Source organism: Egretta garzetta, unplaced genomic scaffold, assembly GCF_000687185.1.
Source record: "Egretta garzetta isolate BGI_Z169 unplaced genomic scaffold, ASM68718v1 scaffold98, whole genome shotgun sequence".
Lineage (NCBI taxonomy): Eukaryota > Metazoa > Chordata > Aves > Pelecaniformes > Ardeidae > Egretta > Egretta garzetta.
Window position 1 is genome coordinate 1,444,939 of NW_009260611.1, and position 20,079 is coordinate 1,465,017.

General features: G+C 35.4%; 1 protein-coding gene across 1 annotated transcript in view; it reads left to right on the forward strand.

Moving 5' to 3' along the window:
• Positions 1-13,705, forward strand: part of TNFRSF19 (TNF receptor superfamily member 19) — a 45,068-nt gene extending 31,363 nt beyond the window's left edge. The window contains exons 5-8 of the mRNA XM_009644887.2: positions 8,759-8,923; positions 10,188-10,313; positions 11,087-11,189; positions 13,312-13,705. Of these exons, the coding sequence (XP_009643182.1) occupies positions 8,759-8,923; positions 10,188-10,313; positions 11,087-11,189; positions 13,312-13,705 (788 nt within the window). The remainder of the gene's footprint in view (positions 1-8,758; positions 8,924-10,187; positions 10,314-11,086; positions 11,190-13,311) is intronic.
• The last annotated feature ends 6,374 nt before the right edge of the window (positions 13,706-20,079 follow it).

The window sequence follows — 20,079 nt, forward strand, 5'->3', positions numbered from 1 at the left end:
TCAGAAGTAGTTTCCTTGCCTGGAGAATTTAACCTACGTTAGTGATATTTTAACATAATTGTAAACAGGAAAAAAGTAAAATGGTGGGCAAGCCAGAGTATAGTTTATTTAATTTTATTGCATTCCACAATTATATTTCATGTGAATGTTGGCTACGCGAAGAGGGGTCCTTACTACTTCTGCTGAAACTTTACAACTCGGCAGATTCAACTGGAGAGATGAAATAAGCTTTTACCCAACTCAGCTCATAGCCTAGTGGCTAAAATAGTCTCCAGGGAGCTGGGAGAGGAGGCAATTGAACCTCTATCTCTGCTTCTTGGCAAAGGGCTCTTAAGCTTTTACAGAAAGGAGAAACCTCCTCGTTATCTCCTCTTTTAAGAGTTGTATCTGAAAGGCTTTGTAAGCCGTGCTCATGATTTCTTCCCCCCTCAATTTAATTTTAAAATGAGATCATAGATTTTTGTTCTCAGGAGACTTTTAAGAGGAGATGGAGGCACCTCTCTGCCACTCTGAGTAATTTGTGGGAAAAACAAAGTTAAGTATCCTTCTCCAGGTTTCTACATCTATAGGCTGAGCATGGTGACTTCAGGCACTGTGTTACTCAGTGTGACAGATGTTTCAGATTCTGTTCTATGTTCAATTTTTTCTTCACACCATATAGGAAGCATGTGGTCTAATACAGGCCTCTAGTTTCCCAGATAGAGACGTTGGATTTAAAAATGACATATTTAGGGCTTAACTTCTACATACTTAAGACCTGTGCCAAAAGATCAAGTCCTTTGTCACTCTTCAAAATAGATACCAAAATATAGTGGCATCAATTTTATGTGTGTGCTAATTTTTAGGTTATTTGAAAGCTTATCTGAAAGTTGCATTTTGTTTCTCATATATTCTCTCAATTCAGAAGTAACCTTTTTAAAATTCAATAAATTCTTCCAGCGTCAAATGCACATGCACACATACATATATTTCTAGATCTCTTTCTTGATTTTTTTCTAAGTCACATTTTAGAAGTAGGCTCTTTCTGCGTGGAATTTCTAACAGCTGGAAGAATTTCTTTAGTATTTATGGGTTTTTTGCGTTCAGTAACAAAAAATGTTAGTACATTACAGAGATTTTAAGGAGTGGAGCTGTCTCTAACCATCAGTTTTTTGTTTTTCTTATCCAGTTATTTTGTATTTTAATTGTAGCCAAACACAAAAAGGGAAGGCTACTAAACTTTGATTGAATTTTCTTTTAGCTCTCTGGACCAGATAACTAGAGTTATTTGGCCAATTCAAGAGCTTCCTTTTTAAGCAAAATAAGCAAATGATCCTGCAAATAATTTGGTATTAAAATATAGTAGGTCTTGTAATGTATCACTCATTTATATATTTTTTCTTTGAATATATAGTCCTATTGCCTAAAGCTATAAAAACTTTGTGACTGAAAATAATTATCACCATATACTCTGTGATTCTGGTGACAAAGCAGGTGTTCAATCATCAAATAGAAGTGACATAGCTGAGAACTGTTATTATCTTCAGTGTTTACAAAACATTTTTAAAGCAAGGAAAAAGCACAGCTCTTGAAAATGTACTGCATAGACTATTAGTGATGTTTGAAAAAGTCTGTGTTAACAAATTTAGGATACAGGCTTGCAGTCGTCATGCAAAGCTTTTGCTCTACTCCCTGGCTTTTACTACAGCTGAACCAGGACCAAGAGGGAAATAATCGGGTTAGAAAGTGAAATGTTAGAGATTACTTGTCATTGAATCAGAGGGAGGAAAAAAACTCTTTTATGACTGACTTACAATTCACTTCTTGCTTTACTGGGATGTATACAAATATATATATATATATAGTTCTGTATTAATTTCAGTAATTGTGGGTGCACGTGGCAGTTGCACTTGAAATGCATATAGTGTGCCAGCAGCGCGCAGCTGGAAGAGCATGTATGCTCCCTGCCCAGGTGAGGGCATGGAGTGTAGCAGCTGCCCTACCAGCCCTCAGTCCTGCCTGTCCAGTCATAGCTACAGGATGGAGCTTTCCACGCTGTCACATTTTAATCCACAGTGAAAACCAATCCCTGCACCAGCCTACAAGCTCATCGCGTAGCAACTACGGGATCTGTAACCAATATGCATGGGATTCAGTGTTCAATTACACTTTTGATTGATGGAAGTGGCTTACTCTCTGTTGGCTAAAGAAACAATCTTCAGACATGCTTATTCTTATATAAATGCCATTGTCATTTAACTAGTGAATACATAATTAGATTCTAAAGGGTATATGGTCTTCCTCTCTTCTTTTAGAAAACAGGTAATGGCAGTAGTTGCCCACTTGAAAATGAGGTGCATTTAGGCAATACAAACTCTTCTGCTTATGTGGGTAGTGCCTTGTGTAAGCATTTTGGAACTGAGAGCGATACAGTGTGTATACAAGCAGTAACTGTCATAAACAGACTTAACTCACTGAAATAGTGCACCAGCTTGTTATTGTTCTATAACTGGGTAGTCCTAAAGATTAAATGGGACTGCACATACAGAATACAAAACAGATACTTGCATCATCTGTTGAAAGTCATAGCCTGGGTGGAATGGATGCATTCTATAGTTAGATTTGAACAAGAGAACATCCTAAAGTATTGTGTTCTTGTTCCCAAAACATGTCTGGAAAAGAATTTAGTTAAAAGTACATGTTAAAAGTTAAGTAGAGAAATAGGGTTTTTTGCTGTACCTAGCAATCTTATATGTTCTCACACAAACTTTGTGATACTGATTTAACACAGGAAAACATCTGAGAAAGAAATGGCATTTTCTACAAAATAGGTACTAGACACCCTCAACTGTCAGAGGTGCAAAGCGAGCTGCTAGAAGCAAAAGTCCGAAAGGTAGTGGCTGACACCACCACAGTAATAATAACAGCAATATATACTTTGTGCCACCAGATCATGCTAAGTATTTCTGATTTATACAGGAGAGACAGACTGTCTTTTTACATTGATAACCAGTTATGTTATGTTGTGTGTGGGGGGGAAATATGTAGTTCAGCAGTGACACAGATTTCACCCCACTTCTGATTTTTTGCTTACTCTTAGGTTTTTGGGGGGTACCAGCGATTTGAGGCCTTATTCTCATGTGGTAGTATTTTTAAATGGCTGGACAGTTCTCAAAAGTGAAAGTTTTGTGTATGACACAATGTTACTTTTGTGTCCATATATGAGTTCAATTTAGATGAGGATGGTGTTACCAAGAATTAACATCTCTCAATTACTAAAAGAAAAACACATCGCAGAGCTTGACTGCCTTACAGATATAGTGGTGTGTGACCAGTACTGTGGACTGTGGAGTTCATATATATTTTAAATTCACATACAGAGTGTAATTGTCCTACTATTTTAAACATAAAAGGCTGTCAGCAGTTGGAGTTTGTGAAAACAGGCAGTGCAAGAGAAATGGCCTTGGAAACAAATAAATCAAATTCCAAAGATTTTAATTTATAAGTACATTAGTCAGGATTTCCAAACAATGGATAAATACTTGAATAGGAATTTTCTCCCCTAGGGCTTTTTGGTAAAAAAAAAATAACAAAACCAGCAAAATAAAACAAGTTGTAGGGCACTAACTTGGAAACTAAAGGCTTTAAAGTCAGCACTTGGAGAACATTTGAAAAATGTGGTTTGACATGATGAACTTCTGGGTGTAGGCCACGCACGCAAATGGCTGACCTTTTACAGATGTTGGGAGACTCTCTCCAGTGTTTACCACAGGCTCCAACAGTAATGTTTAATAAAGTTTCTTACCACCTACTTGAAAGATCAGGAGAAAGGAGGCAATCTGCTGCTGTGTAAGGACTCAGAAATGTACTCGGGACAACTTACTTTCCATTGATGTTAATGACCAGTAGTATATATTACACATGTATTATATATATACACGCATATAGTACCTGGTTTATATATACACACATCATGTTTATACACAATACATTATTTTGCTTGTTGGGGACTAGGTAGAGAGGTATTGCCTTTTTACTTTTGAATGAATATAAACAACTTCTAAACTTTCTTCAAAATGAAAGAGTTTAATGATAAGTCACATTGTCTTGCATTTTCCATGAATCAAGAGCACACGTACAGATACCCACTGCAATTCAGCTGACAGGCAGTAACTTGAGGGTATCTCTGAGCCCTTAATTTTTGTCAAATTAAGGTTGATACCACTGACTTGGGCCAATCAGTGTAAAGCTAGTGGGCAAACACTTTTTCTAATAGTTAGATGCTCCTTTCCCTTCTCCTGACCAGAAATACCCATATTCCAGGAATTAACAACATTTTAATTTACTTTTATATCTTATTTTAAATCGTGATTGTAAAAGACAGAGCTCTGTCCAATATTACTGTGTTACCACTATCTAAGTGGAGTTTTGATCAGCTTTGTTTTACTGAGTAAATGCTCTTTGCCTTAGCATTGACTGGACGTGGTAAGAAAGAAAGCCCCCAAAAAAATATTCCACATTTTATTCTCCTCAGCTTTGGTAATTATTAGATTATTATTTTATTATTATTTATTATATCCAAAGAAGAAACATAAAATGTTGCAAGTTCTGTTTTCACATGGTTAACCTACCACAGAAAACTTTCTCATAGGCATTCTGATTCCAGTAGTGACTGTAACTAATCATGGTTCTGCAGAAAAAAAATCTGAGAAAATAAACTTGAAATAAGTGATAAAGGAAGTCTTTTTACATTTTGTCCTGTCTCTGGTTGTTTGCTATAATAGGCCGCAAATTCAACTATTCTGTTTATTGGCAGAAGTTATAGTGATACAGCTGGGATTCACATGTTCTGTATTAGCTAAGTTACTGCTATTTAACATTTTTGGATTAACAGAAACTTTACTTGCTTTTAAGAACCATACCTTTGCATATACTGACATTATGATGTACTATTGGTTAACTAAGGGAATAATGTGTATTTAGGTTTACATCTCAAAATTATGCAGGAGACAGCTTGGTATTTTGGGTATTCTTCTCTAGCACTAGCACATTTCCAGAATATGTTGGAACTAAGACTTAGAAAGTCTCTTTCTCAAATAAAATACATTTTTTGTTTCATTTTTGTGATGCATAATATGCACATGCTTTTCAGAGTCATAAAACAGTGTGCACCTCCTCCCTCCTTTCTTAATGTATCATGTCCAATTCACAGTGTTTACATATTTAAATTTAATCATGTAATCATTTAACAGATGTAAATACAAGTTTAAAGTTTAAAATTCACCTCCTTGCTTTACTGAAATGGGTTCATTAAGTCTGTGAGCCTGAAAAGAAAGAGAGAGTTTATGAAAATGCATACATATCTGAGTAACACTGAAAGCAGAGTTCAGCAATGCCCAACGGGCCACTTCTACAATAGCAATCCACTTCTGAAATGTTGGTCTCTGCAGGGAAGATCACTATCATTATAATTGGAGCTACACTACAATGGACTGCTCACAGTAGCTATTCCAAACAGTTCTTTGAAGGTGAAGATGAGTGGTAGGCATTCTCAGGAATAGAAAATTGCTTTCTCAAGTAAAAAAAAAAAAAAAATCAACCAAATAAACTAAATCTGAAATAACTAGATTGCTAAAATAAAATAAAACTTTTGCCATCCCTGTTAAAAATAAAATCGCTGTATTTCCAGTTTGGATATTGCTGATGGGCACTGAAGAAATCTAGATCATTTAGAATTTCCCAGAATATGTAGTATGTAATTATACTTGCAAATTATACTTGCAATATATTTTGTGAGCAAATGAAGACAGACAAAAATATAGCAGCTCCACCTCCAGTGCTCTTGCTCTATTTTTGCTTTCAAAATTAACAGTTCTTTTTTCTACTAACTGTGAAGGCCTAATTTCTAAGAACTGTTTAGTGCTTTTAGCTATGTACATTGATACAAGTAGGTATATTGATATGAAAAATACTTGTAGACGTTCTGATCATTTTTTTTTATTTTCTTGCTTTTAAGTATTTGTCTAGGCTGTCTTTAACCTTCTAAAGATTAGATCAGGCAGTTGACTAAAATTGAAAACCTGATATCAAAGCACAGTCCTTGATTTTCACAGCAAAGCCAGCACACGTTGATGTATAGACAGCTTTTTTTTATATAGTTTTACTGCTTCTTACAGAATTATATTGCAGAACTTTACATACCATGCAGAAATTTCTGCAGTCTGTTAAAACTATAAACTTAAAACTACAGCTGCAAGAATCCTAGAAACTGAGCGTAAAGTTTTCTCTGTGGAAGATTGCAATGCTCCTGCCAAGAGCATTCAGGTTATGACAAAAAGATTATGACACTGGTTTTGCTCTTTGTTTTAAATAACAATGAAGATCTGGAAGAGAGGTCATAGATCTTAGTTCTGTGAGTAATAGGAATTATAGGAGAACATAAAGTGAAGGACAGGTAACAATAGTTTAAGAAGAAAAGTACCTGAGACCCTGAATTGGAATTTTACTCTGGAATTTTATCTGGAATACAAGCAATAGATAGACCATCTGCTATGATCATGAAAATGATATGACAGTTCAGTACAAGGACAGAGTTTCAAAATTTATTTCTAGTTCATGTAGGAGACTTCAGCCTCTCTATTGACTTGAGTTTTGAGATCTGCTGTATTTCAATAACTCAGAATACTGAACAGTTGAGGTAGGAAGGGACCTATAGAGATCGTCTGGTTCAACCCTTCTGCTCAAGCAGTGTCTCCTAGAGCTAGTTGCCCAGGACCATGGGCTTCTAAGCATCTCCAAGGAGGGAGACTCCACAACCTCTCTGGTCAATCTGTGCCAGTGCTTGGTCACCCTCACAGTTAAAAAAGTGTTTCCTGATGTTTGGAGGGAATCTCCTGTCTTTCAGTTTGTACCCATTGCCTCTGGTCCACTGAAAGGACCCTGGCTCTGTCCTCTTTGCACCCTCCCTTCAAGGGTTTATACACATTGATGAAATTCCCCTGAGCCTTCTCTTCTCCATGCTGAGCAGTCCCAACTCTCTCAGCCTTTCCTCATAGGAGAGAGAATCCAGTTCCTCAATGATTTTTGTGGCCCTTCGTTGGACTCTCTCCAGTAGCTCCACTCTGTCCAATTTGGCAAGCTAAAAGAATATTTAAAAGATCTGCTATAAATATGTTCTTCACACTTTTGATGTGACAGTGGAACATAATAGTACAAATCAAAGGTAAATGGAAATAGCTGAGCAGATGTAAATGCAGTAACACTTATTTCTCTTCAGACTGAAATCAGGAAATTAACAACTAAACATTCTTTCTTCTGGATAATAGCCGTAATCTGACCTCTCCACTTTTTTATATTCCCCCACTTACCAGCAACTACATGATACTAAAATCTTTTTATTGAATATGTTGGGTGTCTTTTTTTTTAATTATTTTGGATTTTTTATTTCCTAGAAGTTAATATTTTCTTTGTCTGAAGACTTAAGAGTTGGATGGAATGAAGTTGATTTTCAAAATACCTAGCTTTTTGGCAGTCTGGTCATTATAACAAAGCAATTTGGTACTGTAAACGCTTTGGTGCCCATGTTTGATGTTTGTAGAGGAAATGCCATAATTGTTTCAGAAAATTATGCCTGAGTAATACAATTCCATTGATTGCACTAAGCAAGACAGTAAGTTCTCTCCTGCTATTACTATATTGCAGTTAAAGTATCAAACAACTGTATGTACGTACAATTTGATTAGTGATTTTAATATACTCTGGCAGACATTTATCTCCTAATTTAAACTTATGACTGCATGGACCATTTCTTAGGAAATGATAGCCTTTAGGTTTTAACCAAAGATTTTCTGGGGTAAATAGGCACATGTAACTTATTTTTATAAGTTAATAAAATATGGTTTGTGGTTTTTTAAAAAATTTGCTGTCAAAGAAATAATGTTTTGTTCCTTTTTCTCGTTACATATTATTAAATTGATGTGGACTTCAAAGTAGATTGAAATAGATGAGCTATCAAAATTCATAAGTTGTTAAAAAATAATTTAATTTTAAAATACCATCGTAATTTAAGATAGTTTCAATAGTTGTAGTTAAAGTTTTGATACTTCAAAAATCTTTTTCACTTTCCACCTAAAAGTAACAATGTTTGTCAAAGCTAGAAACATTGCTTAAGTCTTTACTAATATGGATATAAAGTCACTCTGTTGAATTTTTACTAGAGGTATTAACTGTATTAAAAAACTACCACTGAATAAACAAAGTTAGCACAGCTGAAATCCTAGGTGTGATCATGGTGTCATGACATACACAACCAAGCAAAATTATATCTTTTACAGCATTAAAACTTCTGTGGGTGCCTCCGTTCTCAGACAGTTCCCTTATTATGGGAAGTTCATGTATTTGTGCCTCCCTCTAGCGGATAGCTTTCTCAACTATACACTACAAAATGTTCTGCAATCATCTGACATTGTAAATTCAGAGTTCTTTGTTTTCATGGTGAAGGTCTGATTCCATTCTCATGGACAGTCAGAATGTGTCTGTGTGCATCTCCGCTCATTATCACTCATTCTGCAATATATTTTTTAAAGATTTTTTTTTGTAATTTGATTGCTGATAATGGTATCTATTTATATGTGCAACTAATGTTTATACTTTAGTAGATGGAACATCTTTTTTTTCCTGGGCTGCAAACCTCTTCTATTTCCCAGACTTTAATTTACATTATGATATTCCTGAAATGCAGTTTACAGTTTCCCTTAATTATTGTTTAATTATATTTCAGGTACCACCAAAGTAAATCTTGTGAAGATCCCTTCCACTGCTTCCAGTCCTCGAGACACCGCACTAGCAGCTGTTATATGCAGCGCACTTGCGACAGTGCTCTTAGCTCTTCTTATTCTTTGTGTTATCTATTGTAAGAGGCAGTTTATGGAAAAGAAACCAAGCTGTGAGTTTCCAATTATTACTGTTTCTTTTATATACTGGTATTAGTTTGGCAGATCTCTCTGTAGGTAAATAAATGAAATGTCTGCAGCATTCAAGCAAGTTTAGCATTGAGATGAACAAGCTAGCAGAAGCCCAAGGCTCCATACAAGTTTGCCAGCTCAGTATGGATGTTCCAGCTTCTACTGAGAAAATGCTGTGCAGGTGTCCAGAAATAGTCCAATTGCATAAATTCTGTGCCATAGACTGTTAGATGCTGCACAGATATATTTGGACCATTCAGGATCCAACCTGGGATATCATTATAGAGTTGCAGTGCCAATGTGGAAATACCAGCTTGGAGGATCTGTGCATCACATGCTGTTGCGAAACACAGATTAGCTCATCAAGATAGTGCATGTGGCCAGCATAGATAGCACATTTGTCATTAACAATTTTGACTTTATGGGCACATTTGAGATTAATTAAATGCCTAAGCTGGTTAGAATTGTAAAATTTTTTTAAATCCGTAACAGCTCATCAATGTAATTCAGTTTGTTTATAATAAACATTTTTCTGCCCCTTAATTTAAATTAAGAAAAAGTCAAAAGCAGTCTAGTTCCCATTTATCGTTTTAAAAAACTTTTATTAAAATAAGTTTATAGCATTTAATTAACCCTGGATGTCAAACAAGAATAATACCTAGGAAGAATTGACATTATCACTGCTTACAGCACAAGCAAAAATAAAAAGACTGAGAGAGACATTGTAAGAATTGTTCCCAACCTAGAAGATGCTTTACAATGTAAGTTTTGAGAAATTCAGACATAGTGAATTCAAACTTCAGTTAGTGAAGTTTAGTAACTCGTTTGCCTTGGCCTACAATTATACAGATTAAAGGAAGACTGCTGTTAATATAAAGCTCTTTAAGATAACATAAACAAAATCCCAGTGGCTGAAAGCTGAATGTGGAAAATTTCAGATGGGAATCACTGAGAATCATTAAACACTGAGAAAATGTAACAGTGAGTAAGATATACTCCCAGATCATCAAAATAAGAGCAGATGTCTTCCTAGAAGAGGCTGCAGTTGAACCAGCTGTTCTGGGGTTTGTTGCAAAATCTGTAGTTTGCGTTATATGAAACCACATGATCATTGTTGATCTTTCAGTTGGAAAATGTATGGAAATATTGTATAGTATGACATTTAAGCATTCTGTGAAGATAGGAGGCTCTGAACAGGAAAGAGGGTATAATTTACTAATATATTTTTACTCATTTTGTCCAAAGGGTCTCTGAGATCACAAGACATTCACTACAATGGCTCTGAATTGTCCTGCTTTGATAGACCACGGCTAAATGAATATGGCCACAGAACATGTTGCCAGTGCCAGAGAAGCACTTCACAGACATGTGGTACGTTAGGTCTACTAGAAGGTGACTTTGTGGCATGATGAACATTTATCTAAGATTCATCTAACACCTTAGTTATGACATTGAACTTTAACTACAGAGCTAATATTGTCAAACTGCCCTTTGTTCTAAGCTAATTTCTCGATAAGCACATAGAATTTCTAAGTAGCTCTCTGGTTATGATTTTTTTTCCTGTTTTCATTCCAATGACCCTTCACTTTAAAAAAGCGTTAAATGTCTATCTCATTTCTTTCTGATAAAAATAGCACTGCATCTGGCTTTGAGACATAAATTAGTGTGAAGGATTTATCAGACAGTATCTAAGAACATGATATGAACACTAAAGGGCATTAACAACCTAAACAATTCAAATAATTGATATTTTGTAAAGTCATATCAGAACAGAAGCATTTATGACGTTAACAAATACATAGTTTAACACAAGAGCACAAGCTTAAATATCATCCTATTACGGTAACTCAGGATGTGGTACTTCCTCTCTCACGTATCGAATTGAAAAGCAAATTAATTTAAAAAGTAGATACTCAATGACTGACATCTATATTAATCCTGGAGGAAGGACTTGGCTTTCAGAAGTAATTTGATTTTAAAGTAATGAATTAAAGAATGCAGTTTTTGCAATAAGAAATCTCTTTCCTAAATCCATATATTATAATGTAACTGGCAAACTAAAACTCAAGTTTGAAAGAGCAAAGACTGAGTTTATACAGAGCTTTAACATTTTTAACGTTATTAAATTAATTTTCATTCCTTAGGACCAGTTCACTTGATTCCATCACTGTGCTGTGATGAAACCTGTAGCATGGAGCACAGCAGTCACAGTTGTGCTTTCCACTCACAGACTACACTTAATGAAAGGTAACTTCGTTTTATAAATGTCTGTTAAACATGAAATATTTTAATATTATATTTATACAATAGCTGTTTGGAGTGGAATGAGGAATTTTCATTAATTGTAGCCATATCCTCCCGTTTTGTGCAAAACCAGATTTATGGTGGAAAATTGATTTTAAGTATTACTTGATAAATGCTGACTTGATATATCAGTTTCTCTGAAGAAAGTGACTGACTTCTCTGACAAGCAGATAGTCTTCCTCTTACTCTGTGGTACCTTAGAGGCTTCGTGACCCCCTCTTCAGCTATGGGTTAGCAAGGTGCTGCATAAACCTGTGAATCTGGGGGGGATCAAGGTACAGTTTAGAAATGTCATGAAGATTTTCTTTTTTTAGAAACTCTTAATGACTGTGAGATTTGAAATATCTAGTATTTCTGAATTTCTACCAGATTGTAACCATTATTTTCTCCTGGCCAGCTGAATATAAATACAGTAGGAGAGTAGTTATTTCTACAGCAGTGCCATGAGCTAAATATATAAAATTTATGGTGTCATTCAGAGTTTCCTGCTTACAGATTTTAACACAGGATGTATTTATTTCTTTTAGCTAGAATAGTTTTCCATACAAGGTTTAAATTGGTCTCCAGCTGTTTTGTTCTGATGACCAAATGTAACTAAAAATGTAGAGGCAGCTTCTTCATAGGTATTGTTTATACAAGGTGACTTAGTGACCTAAGTAAAAGATAGAAAATACCTACATTTTCTATAACAACTAGTTTAAATACCAGCAAGCTTGAGTCATCCTTTTATACCACCAAGGCTGACAAATTGAGAGTTGTGTACTTTGTGAGGGCTCTTTTGGTTAAGTCTTTAAAAATACATGTTATATCCATGCCATGTGGACATCAAAGATCCCGTGGTTCCTTCCAGTAGAAATGGTGTTTGCTCCAATTTCCTTTGCCAAAATAATGTATTTCCTTCAATTGTGGTGCAATGTCCTGACTTTTGGCCCCATCTATGAAAATGCTTTGTGTGTATATCAAAGCTGTTAAAGCATCGTGTTTTGGAAATGAGTACTTAAAAATCTGTTCAAGGCAATGTTAATGTGGGATGAGTTTTGTCACAGAAATTATTACTGTATATCAGACTTAGTATAGCCTTTACAGTTTTATAAATCTGTAGACAGTTTGGGGAAATAAATCATATTAGTATAGCTTTTTTGTTTTGCTAATACTTACTTTGGTATACTATAGTAAAAAACATTACTGGGCTTTAAATACAAATAGGCATCTATAGTGCACTCACATGTCAGTATCATTATAAACTTTAAATACACTTGAGATAGATAATAGTGAGTTTCTACTTCCACTTTCTTCCATTTTCTGTAAAGTAAAAATACTCCTTGTGAAAACTAAAAATCCTTGCCCTTCTTTAATATTATGTCCTTTCCACATGAAAGACAATAAGAGAAAAAATTTTCACATTTTGAATGCTAGACAGAACAAACTGAAAAAAATAAAGTGAATGCATTTTCAGTATGAAATCATGCAGGTAGAAGGAGTTTCAAGCAGTCTTTCAAGACAACTATTCCCTTCTCCCATTCTGAACCCACTTTTATTTCCGTTAGATATTTGTCTAGCCTGTGGTTTTTAGGGAAAAAAAACAAAGTAGTGTTGGAGATTCCACAGTTTTCCCAAATATCTTTCTTGCTGCAATTTAGGCCTGTTAGATCTTGTCTGGATGCACCCCCTTCATTGAGAACAAATGAATTCCTTCCTCTTTGCAACAGTCTTTGTATCTGAACACTACTGTAGTATTTTTTATCATATTTCTGTTCGTTAGACTATCAGCCACCCCAACTGTAGTTCATGTTTTCTAGAACTCTGAATTCACAGTATGAAGGTTTCTAGGCATCCTCTTTACCTTTGGTACTGTTCTCCAGAGCCGCCTTCATTTCTAGACAAGGAGCAAACTGTATTCCTTTTCAAAATAATTTGTTTGTACAGGATGCCTCTAAAGTATTAACTTAATATAACCCCATTAAACCTTCTTGAGATACCTATAATTACTAGTGACAATAACTGCAATACTGATAATATTTTTTTGGAATGCTTTTGAAACCATGTGTCTTTTATCTTTTTGCAGGGCTTCTGATTCTGTTGGAGAAATGATTCCTACCTTCCTTGGTTCTCTTTCACACTCTACCTGTGGAGACATTTCAGATGCTTGGCCTCTTATGCAAAACTCGGCTTGTTGTGACAGCATTTCTTTCTGTGAATCATATTCAGAACTGGCTGGAGGATCTGCAAAACCCTGCAGCTTTGAGACTGAAAATGCAGCCACTGTTGAGTTGGAGAATAACCAGGAATTAAATGAAGTACTTATTTCAGCTAAGTCTCTTGATGGAAACGTTGCAAAGTCCATTGAAATCTCCAGACATAGAACATGCATAGAAGTTTCATCACTTCAGAACTCAGCGGCTGCTGAAACCCAGCCAAAGGCAAAGCGTAATGGAACACCAAATGACTCTACAGACTGATAAAGAGGTAAAAAACAACTACAAAGGAGTGAGAATGAGTACAAGGCACGTAGAGCTGGATAAAAATAGAATTGTAAAAAGTTGTAGGGTTATGTTTCTCCATAGGTTACACCTAGCTCTCGCTGAAATAAATCAAAACTCTACAAGAGATCCAGCAGTTTCACATTTTTAAATCATTGCCTGAATTTGAAAGGTGTAATTACTCAAACTGTAACATTGAGATAATATGAACCATAATACAGGAGGAAATCTGTACACCAGTCAGCTTTTATCAGGGTTGTTTTTTTTTTTTCATTACATTTCAGGGGAAAAAAATCAGTTTTAATAGCCTTATGACCAAACTATTATGTGAGGCTAGTCCTTGCTCATGAGGGACGAACAGAGGACTTCTCTTTGCTCATTGTAAACAAAGCATAAAAGACATGCAAGCATTCACCCAAAAATATTTACAAAGCCTTCTCTGTGAAGTTACTACAGCAGTAGCACAAACAGAAGAGAGAATCTTAAATGCTTTTTAATGCCATTCATATTCCCATAATGCTTTTTAATGCCATTCGCATTCCTATGTCATCAGATAAAACGCTCCATAAGTTTGTACATAAAATATTAATCTATAAAAGCTCAATGAAAATGCAGGTCTGAGGCCAAAATGAGAAGAGGTGATAAACAATCATTTTTATCACATAACAATGTAAACATCACAAAAAATCACTCTGGTTATTGCTTCATCATTATACCTTTTGAATATTAGCTGTGGTCTGTATTTTTAGAATGGCATTTTCTACTATTGGAAGTAACTTGGAGCAACAAGTAGCTAATCTGTGAAAGGATCCCGAATTATGGCATGCGTACTGGCGTTATTACTCCAGGGCTATGCAGGCTGTGGCTGGAAAGCTGAAATAGTCTCCTGTGCATGTACACAGAGGCAGGAACAGAAGCAGTTGCCACTAATATTAATAACCCACAATTAAGAAAATTACAATATCTGTAATTATGGAAATTTTGGGTCATCTGCAGAAATAAAACTGCCTTCCTTTGATCCTCTTCCATTTGGTTTGCATGCCACTTTCATATTGTTCTTAAATAAGAAGTAGAAAGTAATTAGTAGTTAACAAAAAAAAAATGCATATTCTGAAAACATGTAAGTGAATAGTTAATTCTTTGTAAATCAAGCCTTAATTCATTAGGTGACATTTTCACAAGGAGGAAAGGGAGGTAAACAGACTGCTAAGAATTTTTTTGCCATTGACTTGGGTGGAACTTGTATATCACCCTGAAAATCTACTGCTGTGACTGAAAATGTCAGCCTTATCTAGGTTGCACATATTATTCTCAACATTTACAATATGTAGTTTTGTCTATAACAATGTCTGGCACTAACTGCCCATGTGTCAGATTGCAATTGTCATAGTTTTCTTTTGGTATATGCCAAATATCATTAGGTGATAGTCATATTCTCTGGCTATATATAGGAAGGGACAATGACATGGCTATAACTGCAAATCTCGACACTGCTAGTTCCCATTTTTTCAGCAGGTATCAATGGAACTTGAATGCTCTCCTAGTGGTTTGCAGCAATATATTCCCGTATTAACAAGATTTAAAGAATCAAAAGTTTGTGGGGTTATTCCCACTAAACCATGTGTCAACTTCAGAGGTATATGATTATTTAGAGTTTTTCTAGATTAAGGGAACCACAGAATTTCAAAATACCACCATAAAAATTAACATACATTTCACCATATTGTTATGGTATATAAATTTTAAATATAAATATGAATTTTAATTTTCTTATTGATTCCTATGTGTATGTAGACATTTTTTCTGACATTTCAAAATCCTGTATTCTTTGACAGGTTTGTAATACCATGTATTACTACTGAGATTTGTGTATAATTCTGAATAAGCAAGATGGCTTGGGACAGTTAGGTTTTTCTTCATCTCTTTCTTTAATAGACTCTACTGATTCATTTTGTACAATTTCTCCATATTTGGACTCTACAGTGCATCTATGTACATCTTTGGTGGAGAAATTTAAGTAGGATTTGAGGGACAGGACCGGGATGAGGCTTACCTGAGATGTATTTTCAGGCTGAACTCTGACCAGCTGTACAATTCCAAGAAAATTATTTCATCTCGGTCTACCCCATTTTTTTCCATTTGCCTTTCATCTTTCTTGTCTTTTCGAAATATTTCAAGGGAAGGTTGGTCTTTCTAGTACATGTGGATGCATTATAGTCTTGAGTAGAGCCATACTTCATTATTATATTGCAAAATAAATAATAACATGATAAAATCAGAAGATAGCATATTTTTATTTATGTGCACATAAATGTAAGTTTTTTAACGGGTGTTTTAAAACAGGTTCAGTCTTCAGGTTTAGGTGAATTTTTAGAGTAAGCAGTAGGTATAGCTGTATTTTTTTAGTGTTTAATCAAGAATAGAAGTGCATACAGGTTTTTTCTGAGTTTATGTAACCACTGTTCTATCACTTCTTTTAGGAAACGCAGCTATTTCTCTCAGCACTAAAGTTAAACACTTCCCTTATGCTCCTCTGCTGATTCTCATCAAACTTAGTCTGGTCTTCAATGTTGCCTGGTTTCAAAATCAGCTTGAAAAAAAATGGCATCATTTCACACCTTCTGAGCAGTTGCGTCTGAGCCGTAACAGCTGTAAAGTGAAACTTCAAGGAGCACCCTAGGAGAACCCTGAGAGTGGATTTATGACCTTTTGCATCTCTTTTGAAAAAAGAACCTTCTATTCCCTCAGATTCTCAAAAAGTCTTATCAAGCGAGCTTAAAAGTATATGTAAATACAGCAAGAAATATAAATACTGCAGTGCGTTTAGGTGGGTATCTTAAATGAGGCCACAGCTGTCAGAAGGCGTGGGACAAGACGTTGCCAGTTGTTCTGCTTGCAGATTTATGCATGCATTAGGATTTTGTTGGCTGGTTCTAATTTTAAATCAGTTACCTGCTGTTGAAGGACTTAAAAAATAAACATTTCTATTTATGCAAGGATCATCTATTGATAAACTGAAGCTTTTATTATATATTACATTATAGTCAATAAGCTAGTTTGGGGAGTTAAAGAATTTGCATGTTACAATACGTATGGTTGAAGACCCTTCCATCCAGTTATTACATTTGTGGGAGGGGGCATTGTTTTGTTAAATATAGCAGGAGATTAGCTTTAAATTAGCTATAGTTTAATGAAAGTCAGCTGTATAGATAGGGATGTTGTGTTTTATTGGTAGTCTCAGTATTGGAATACAGCACTTGTTATAGCATGTAATTTTGGGGTGTTGAAATAAATGTAATCAGCTGTCACATCAAATGTCAAACTGTAGCAGGTGTGCCATGAAAGTATTCATACAATGAGACTATAACTAATATTTTTTAGTAATGCATTATTTTTAAGGGTCAAGCTTCATAGTGACCTGATTTGTTCATTTAGCAGGCTTTCATTCATGTCACTCTCTCCTTCTCTCTGTAGTATTGTGTAAATTCAATTTTTCCACACAAAATATAAAAATTAATACATAACTTTTAAAAAAACCCCGAAACTCTCTGAATTGAAACCTCAAGGTTGGTGCATGCCTAGTAAATTGTCAACTCTCTGCCTGCATTGCTGCTGGTTTTTGCTGATTTTTTAACTGCAGTTTGTTGCACCACATCCCATAATACCATTTGTTCTGCAGCCATTTTTATCATTAAAATAGTTTTCACTTCTGTGAGTAATCCCAGTAACCTCTACTGATTCATTACATTCAACAGGCTCAAACTTGTGGTGATGAACTCTAGCAATTATTCTTTAAAGTACCCAATGTGCCTTGACAAAAGCAAAGCAATCAGCAAAACAAATGCAAATTTGCAATAAATATTACTCATTTTCAGCACACGGTTTGTGTGCTGATGGGAATGTTGAGACAGTATTCATATTCCATAATGGAAAAAGTCTTTTGCTTTGAAGCACCCAGTAGAAGGTTGAACCTGCACAAGAATAGTTGAAGCCAGTAAGGGCAGGCAAGGCAGTAAGATGCTTCAGCTCAAATCAGCGAGATTATTCATGTGTGCAGAAATCATGAGTAACAGTTACCAAATTCAAAGCAAAGTAAGTGAAGAAATTATGTAAATGTTTTTTATTTTTTTTAAATAGTAAATACCACCGTTTGGTCACTGGCAGAATAATACGCAGTTATGCAGGGAGTACAGTTACTCAGCTAAATACTGAAGAGTATATAGTCAAATAAGAGTAGTTCTGAATAATTTCTTTGGATGCTTTCATACATTTAAGAAGTGGCAAAGCATTATTTTTCACTACATGTGCATGAAGAGATGTGTGCTTCTTTGTATATACTTTGTAAATAGAAAAAATCCAATGTGCATTTCAGTATATGGCAAGGTATTTTTAGAACATAGGGAGATTCACCTTTTCAGTAGTAACAGTTCTTTAAAATGCTATGTTCAGCAGTGTTGCCAGCACCTGCCACAGTAAGTATGTTTTCCCATTGGAATTTACACTTTGTATAATCGTTTTTGTCCAGCAACTCTAGAGGAAAATACTCATTTCTGTAAATGAGTGACAGGTAGCTTGAGAGCAAATTAGGAGGAAAAAATGAAGAGAGTGCTTTTTAAATATATGTGTATATTATGTATATACTTTTTTCCTTAATTTAACCAAATTGGTCTTTTTTATATTGCCTGTGGCAAGCAATGTTGTACATGCCAATAGAAAACATACGCTACCACCGCATTTAGACTGCCCCCATATCATGTCTAGGGACTTACAGTGCTGTTTTAAATACTCCTTTAAGGAATGTAAATTAAAATCTTGTATAAATCGTTTTGTAATACTTTTTCTACTTGTGAATAAAATGTTACGTGAACCAGTCTTGGTTTGTTGATCTCAAATTAATAATAGCATTCTATACAAAGTTAGTGATCACTTATTATTTTTTGAATTCCGTAATGGTTTAACTGCATTAAAATTACAGTGTAAATTGGTACATCTTTGTCTTGAGCTGCTTGCTGTTTAACAGTAGCATCATTCTTCAAGCTGGAGGACCTTGAAGAAGCAGGAAGTCAACATCAGTCCTTAAAATCATAGCACTTCAAAGTCTTTCTTTTCAAAATTTTGCTTCTCAAGAAAGGAAAGAAAAAAAAAAAAAAGCAGCTGGTAAGCGCGACAGGTTGCTGCCTGTATCATGTCTTTGAAAAGAAAACCAAGTGCACTGCAGCAGCGAGAGTGGTTTCAAACCTTAGTTGAAGAAAGAGGGAATTAGAGAATACCAATAGAGACGACCGATGACCTGTGATCATTTAGGCCATTTTTCAAACATTGTCCAGAAGGTTCGTATGTTGAAAAGATCCAGGAAAATGTTACTCAAACAGGATGGTGTACTATTTAAATGACTGAGAAAGGGATGGCATGGGTTGACTGACAAGAGTAGAGGACTGTGAAGAAAGAGTAATTTGATAATTGCATATAGTTACATGACTTCTTATGGTAAAGACATAAAAAGCAGTAACTGGAAACCGAATCCAGATAAGGACGGCAGGTAACATAAAGGCAGGTTGTTTCTGGTGGAGAATTCGTAGCAGTGTTGGTTTTTATGGGAAGGTTTGAGAGAAGTTGAAAGCTGCTGTGTCCCTGTCGCTAGTTTATTCTAGCAAATTTCACATTAGCTCTTGCCTGTGTATTGCTGCTACTTCTCCAGTCTTTTGAGTGCATAATTCAGAGCTTACCCGGGGAACAGCAAGGTCTCCTTATATGACTGTGCCCGTGCGCTGCGCTCCAGAGTAGTCTTCTACCTGTCTTCTGGTAAGATTGTCAAAACCGGCAGCAGTCCATGCATTTTGTCAAAATTCATCACTGTTTTTTGGTACTTTGACACTACAAATAAGAAAAATTCCATGCTTGAAAAAATTTTCATGCCATGACAAAAATCCTGTGAAATTTCACATGAGAGTGTTTTCTCCAGGGGGGTTTGTGCTGCTACGCTCCATGTTAAACCCTCAATAAATCGAAACCCTCAATATTAACTTAAGTTGTATCTTTAAAAAATGTTTTAAACTCTGGAGGATTTGTTAGTTACTCAAGGAGGACTAATCCATTTGTATGGGCAAGAACTACCTCAAGGTTGTTTTCATACACTGGTTTTTAACTAGCAGGACAGATGAATTCAGGCAGAAGAAACTAAATCCTTTAGATGATAAAATACCTATTTTACTGAAGAGTTAGAAGAAGCAAGCCTTGTGGGTTCAGCCCTCTCTCTCATTAGTTCAAACAAGCTATGGGAAGAGCTCAAGAATGCCATAAATTACATCTCCTGTGGCTTCCAACAGCAAATAGATAGCGTTGGGGTTTACTCA